Consider the following 6,571-nt stretch of genomic DNA (forward strand, 5'->3'; position numbering starts at 1 on the left):
CTGCTATACCCCGAGAAAAAAAAACAACTGCTTCGGTGCAAATGTTACGGACGCTTTACTACGCCGGACGGTGGCTATAATTCATCAAAATCTTTGTGCACCTGACATTCGGACGTGTGTGCTGTTGGAAACTGTGTACACTTTCCTGAAGGACATGGTACTGGATCATTCGCACGGAATTCCATTCGTTTCGATCTTTCAATCTCTTTCGTAACACTTGTCACTCACTTTAAGTACAAACTGGTTGTACACAAAGGATCACACTCGTAGTGTGTCCTTCCCAGATATTTTTTTCACTATTATTCCTTATCCATTTACGATTAGGTACATCAAATTTCAACGTGGGTCGTTTTGGATTCGGGGTGTGATGATAAGTTCTGCCCGTAACACTCGGTATGCTCCGCGAGTGAGCTCCGTGAGATGCGAAATACCTTTGCAATCTCTCAATCGCTTGCACCGTACACAAACAGCCACAAAAAAAACATAGATTCGCCCCTCCTCACAAGTACATGCGCGCAAAGTAACGATTGTCCCAAGACATCCCGGACATGGCTTTGATCTTCGCAAATGCTTCACTAGGCACTGGGCTTTGGGTTGTTGTTGTGCGATCAGAATGAACACTCACTTACCGCGTGCCAAACAACTCATAGTCCAGTCGTCTGAGACAAGCGGCATAACACATGCTCCACACACGAAGCAAGGGTACGATGAGATAGATCCTTGGACTGATGATTAGCAGCGGCAACTGATCGCGCAATCAACGCCTTTCCACGCTGGACCGGTGATATGGGTGAGTAGGCTTGGGCAAAAAAAAACACTAAACCCCCACGCAATAAACCTCCAGATCGATTGAATGCAAGCAGCAGGACACGCATTGGCCGAGCATTTCTTTAACTTGTTGCAGCAGAGTTCTCACATCGCGGCACTTTCAATCACTCGGTTGGTACGCATATATGAACGATCAAAAACGAGACAATGTTGTAGTGGTAACACTAGGTTTCTCCCCCTTGTTGCTTTAATTCTCTCGCCTGCAGAGAGTTGCTTGTTCGACAGCAGCCAGTCTATATTGCGCTTTCGCCTTGCCCGTGACACGAAGGGCCCGCCCCGAACGATCGATCCGTACTGAAGACAGGCAATAGGAACGGGATAGAGCGATAGACTACCCGGTCTAAGGCTAGCTAACCGACTGGCAGGCAGGCAGGCTTGCTTGTGTCACATTAGGTCGCCATTAACGGTTATCAATGTTTCCACCACTCAGCTCGCGAGTGTTGAGAAACTAGCCGAACCATTACCAACAATCGTATCAACTTGGAACAAGCGCCACGGAACAGGCAGCAGATTCCGGACCAGTGATTGATTGTATAGATGTATGCTGCCCTCGTGAGATTTGGTAAAGGTGTATGAGTTGCTGTTCTTTCATTGTGCTGTGTTGTTTGTGAAGGAAAACCATCAGTCATTCTGATCTCTCGTTTCGTCGCCATTTGGTTAGGGGCGCACAGTGCAGCGCTATAACATTGCGCTGGACCGCCTCCCCTCCAAAAATGGAAACAGAAAATAACAGTCGTTTTATTTGCACTTTTCGTCCCAGGAAAACAGATGAAAAAAAAAAACAACAAGTCTATAGATGTTTCCTTTATGTTCACAGGGAAAAAATGAGTGTGTTTGTAGGGAATAATGGAAGTCTTGGGGTTCTTGGAGCCTTGTATCCTAACACCTAAACTACCGCAAAGAGTATAACAATCACCTCCCGAATACACACCACCACGATGTATTATATATGTACAAAACAAAAACCTACCTCACAGTATGAGTTTGACTTTGATATTAGCTACTATTAAACTTCTAGCATCATTATACTTAGAATTGTAACAGTTGTTTTCCTACTCCTGCCAAACACAGCAAAAAAAAACAAACGAATCAATAATTTCTAACGCCTATCGAATATTAGTCACGAGACACAACAGTAGCGAGCGATGAAGCGTTCTGTGAGAGTAAAAAACTCACAATCACCTTCATCACCGCCGATCGTATGAGCCTTAATTTCACGTTACCTCTTTTTTCCCACAACCAAAGAACCGACAGGAAAAGACATTCAACAAAAACAAAACGAAACAAAAAGGAGGCTAAAAACCAATCCTACCGTATCAAAACAAAATGAAACGTAATGGTAAAAACAAAGTAACGAAAACCAACTATAAATCGGGCACCAGACCGTTGCACCGTTAAATATCAATTCTAGCTCAATGCATTCAACTGCTCTTGGGCTGCTATTGCACCTTGACACTTTTGTTTTTGTTTACCTAACATTGCACGTTAATCCAGAAGCAAATCGCTTTAAATGGTCTGGGCTACTAAGCGCTACTAAGGGCTAGACTAGTAGCAGGGCAAGAGGGTTTTGGTTTTAGGCATTTTCCGGTTCACGTTTGGTTTCGATCTTCACCATCTCGCAGCCCTTGTGGCCCGAGTGTGTCATCTCGCCCTGGCAGCAGCCCAGATTGTTATTGTTGTACATGGCAACGTCACTGTCGAGCTGCAGGGACGGTGGACCAACGCTCGTTGGTGCGTGGAAGTAGATGTCCGCTACCGTCACCGGCGAATCGCTTGAGTTGCCCGTCACATGACGTTGTTGCTGTTGGGTTTGCTGCCCCGGATGATGAGGTCCCTGCTGCAGGTACCCAACGTCTGCTGAAACACCACCATTTCTGGGTCCACCATGCTGTCCAAGCGGTCCGTTTAACGGATCAGGTGTAGATTGGCCAGCTGCTTTCCGTGAGGCACAGTAACCATTTCCACTGGTTACCGTATCCATCGGGGATATAAGCAAACTGTCGGAATCGCCACTGTATCCCGGTCCATTCAGGGATGACATTTGTACTAGAGGGTCTGCCGTTTCGATGGAGGGCGCAAGATGCGTCGTATCGCACGAATCGGATGGGCTGTTGTTGGTGTTCATCATGTTCATTGGTGAGGTGATCGTTGATGAGGTATCTATCGCATCTCCTATATAGAGTGTAGTGAGAAATATAAAATTCCGAAGAAAAACACAACGCATTAGTAAGATGCAATGTCGATCCACGATCATTTATCACGTACCTCCTAGCAACATTTCCTGCAGAAGGCTATCAATATGCGCCACACCGAACATTTTGGCAAGCTCTATCTGTTGAATCATCTGCCACGTAATCGATTGCAGCACTGGTAGTAGCAATAGGATCTCTCCAAATCTTCCCCTGTTTCGAAAATTAAAGACGGATAAGTGATCTTACTAACGAGTGCATTAAAAAAATAGATTAATTTTGGACGGTGACGAAATAACAAATAACTACAACAACACATAACAAATACACAACAATATTTACAACAAATAACTCAATGAATTCAGGAAAAATTCAACACTAAAAATGCTACTCAGTCCAACGAGAGAACTTAAGGCGATTAGTAGGTACATCTTGGATCTTGCTTCTTCTTTTTCTTGGCTTAACGACCTTCTAAGGTCATGTCAGCCATCTAACGGCTTTACTAGACTTGCTGATACTACGTAAGTTTGATAGTCAGTTCTCACAGATGCGATTTGAACGCCGATCCTGTCGTGTGAAGATCGGCGCCGTTGTCGCCTCACCCCCTGTCGTGGATATACGATTGAATAAAATTTGGGGGATACGATTGAATAACATTTTCTGACAGAGATTCACCCAGGCTAGAAAAAATCTATTGGCAGGAGTTGAAAGCATTTGAGATTTTCTTCTGGCGACACCGTTCACATGCTTCGTCAGCCCCTCATTCTCAGTGATCTTTACATGGACGGCAGCGTATATCTTGTTAAGAATCGTTTAGATGAATGCTCTGCAATACTATTTCCATTTTTTTGCTCAGGATAATACGTAAAATTCTATGCTTGCATTTCTTCGATTGATAACGCTTTAATCTGCTGATAATCTGTTATACATAAATGTCGCCATGAAAGAGATCATGGAGATTGTTTGGGTTAATCGCTAGGCCTCGGGGTGTCGCTTCAAAAATCTTGGAAATCTGTCCTTTTTTAATGCACACGTTAGTCCGCAACCGCACTCTTACTTACCTCGAATCATACAGCTTGTCTGATATGTAATCTTCGAGATTGTTTAGAACCTGGTGCCTGAGCGATTTAATCTTGGCGGGTTCGTTCAGTCCTTTTGCACCTGGTGTAAAGTAAAGTGAAGCAAATGCAAAAAGATTCACAAATTAGTTACCCCAGCCATGTTTTGGAGCGGAGGCAAATGTCGCGAACACGTACTTGGATCAAAAAACACTAGCGCCTTTATGCACGCCAGTTCCGAGTCGTCGATTTGAATCTCCTTCATGGCACTCACTAGCTCGTCGATGATGCGTGCCCCGATGCGGGAAATGTCCAGGTTCGGGGACATGTTCGCGTCCGGGCACTGCTTCGTGATGATGCAATTGTTCCCGAGCAGCAGCATGTCCTGCAGATGCATCGAACGGCGCGACAGCCCCAGCAGCAGATGTTCGCCAGCGTGCGCCCGCAACAGTGCGACCTGATCGTCTAGCTGCAGCTCGGCAAAGGCCGGTATGGATTTGGCCCACTCGACCAGTATCAGCAGCTGTTGCTTCATCGAATCACACACATCGTTGATGCTGGCGAACCGTTTCGACGATAGGTCCGCTTCCTCGGCATCGTTCGTTTCGTCCAGCGCGGCCCCAAAGTGGCGGCTAAAGTTTTCTGCCCGCAGTAAAAACTTCACCGACAGTCCGTTAATGGTGTTCTTATCATCCGTGCTTGGCTTGCGGCAGCTTATACGATCCCGTTCGTTTTGGACCGCTGGGAAGGGCGGTTGGGATGGAGAGGGTGAGAGCGCGTAAAAGGAAAGCATTACTTATCACGATCAGACGAGAGATCCGGGAGCAGGGGAGGGCGCTTTCTTTATTACCTTCTTTTTTCATTCCGGCTTTGAAGCATTTCTTCAACCGGCAGTAGCGGCACTGGTTGCGTTTGTCCTTGTCCACTACGCAGTTCCGTGAAAATCTGTGTCAATAGTAAGGGGGCGAATAGAGGCATCAATAATTGGAGCAGCTTTTGGAGGGTAGGATGTCCATTTCTCTCACTAGTAGCGTACCTGCATGAGTAGGTATGGTTTTTCCTCACGCTTCGACGAAAGAATCCCTTGCATCCATCGCAAGAGGCTGCTCCGTAGTGTTTTCCCGTGGCACGATCACAGCAGATAGCGCACACGTTGATTGCATTGAAGCTGCTGCTATCGTTCGGCTGCAGCGGACTCAGACATGATTCATACGCCGTATCGGACGTATGACTCGGGCTGTCGTGGCTTCCTGCAAGCAACGAAACACACGGTTAGAATAAAAGGACTTGTCAACCCACCCGGGGACAATCTACTGTTCCCACAATCCTCCTCGCACGAGACAACCCCCCCCACGATGCCCCAAAAGATATGCTTATCGCGGATGCCGCACGCCAGCGGCATCACGCGGGCTACCGAAAAAAATCGCCCCAGTAAAGCCTTTTCTTACCTTTCGTTCGGTCGTTCAGCTCGTTGTATTCTATTCCGGTGTTAGACATCTTGGTAGCAGCATATTGGCTTGCGAGCAGTGGTACACATTCTGTAAGAGGCAAAAACTGCATCATCATGCCGAACGGAACTACCGACGACGATTAAGAGCGGGCGAGCGATCGTAGTCTGTGGCAATCGTAGACACTGGGCCACGCAAACTGGTCGTCGTCGTCGTCGTCGTCGCGCTCGTTGTCTCGCTAGTGTTCGTACACGGGTACGGTGTGGTTCAGCCACTGATTATGTGCGCGACACATCTACGGGCGCGATTACCACTATTGGCACCTCGCCCAAAACTCTCCCTTCCGTTCCCAAAACACCCTTCTCTTCCCCTGTTGGCCGGACACACACACACACAAACAACCTCTCAAAGTCGTACAGCGAGAGGTCCTTCTCTCGGGGTTGGATGGAAATCTCGGGATCAATACTGTACGTACGCGTCTCAGAGACGACACAGAGTTAATCAGCAGCTCGCACAGAACTGTACTGAACGATTACGCGGTGATGGCGGGTGGTTATTTTTTTTCTCACACTTGCCTTCTTCCATCATCACCTACAATCTCAAACTCTTTCGCTTCCATCTTCCATCCATTCCTGGTAGGACTGTTTGACGGGGTGGCCAACACGGTTCTCTTTTTTTTTGCCTCGTCTTATCTCTTATCTTTTTTTTTTCTCCCTCCTGGGCCCCAGTACCAGAGATGGTACAAGAATATGCCTTTTTAATTGGTCAATTTTTCACAACTGCCACAACACACCGGTATCAACACCAAAATAATCATTTATATAACAAACAAACAAAAAAAACGAGTCGCGCTTTTGGATACTGTTTGCGAATCGCTTCTTAAAGTTCTACGCACGAACAAAGTCACTAGCGTCAGTATGACTTGAAGAAACTTAATAAACGTATGTCCGTGTGTACTTCACGCAACACACAGCAGAGAAGAATCATAATATATTGAATATTTGCCAGCTCGTTTTTTTTTTCTTCTTTCCTTTTGTTGTCCAAGAGA

The 6,571-nt window shown here is 46.4% G+C and overlaps 1 protein-coding gene across 1 annotated transcript; it reads right to left on the reverse strand.

The window, feature by feature from the left end:
• Positions 1-2,379: 2,379 nt before the first annotated feature.
• LOC126557482 (hepatocyte nuclear factor 4-gamma) lies at positions 2,380-5,720 on the reverse strand. Its single transcript, XM_050213273.1, has 7 exons — positions 5,524-5,720; positions 5,112-5,325; positions 4,926-5,020; positions 4,274-4,816; positions 4,079-4,178; positions 3,094-3,230; positions 2,380-3,000 (listed from the first exon to the last, which is right to left on the reverse strand). The coding sequence occupies exons 1-7, from the start codon at positions 5,639-5,641 to the stop codon at positions 2,402-2,404; spliced, it is 1,806 nt and encodes a 601-aa protein (XP_050069230.1). The 5' UTR covers positions 5,642-5,720; the 3' UTR covers positions 2,380-2,401.
• Positions 5,721-6,571: the final 851 nt, after the last annotated feature.

The sequence above is a fragment of the Anopheles maculipalpis genome, chromosome 2RL, assembly GCF_943734695.1.
Source record: "Anopheles maculipalpis chromosome 2RL, idAnoMacuDA_375_x, whole genome shotgun sequence".
Classification (NCBI taxonomy): domain Eukaryota; kingdom Metazoa; phylum Arthropoda; class Insecta; order Diptera; family Culicidae; genus Anopheles; species Anopheles maculipalpis.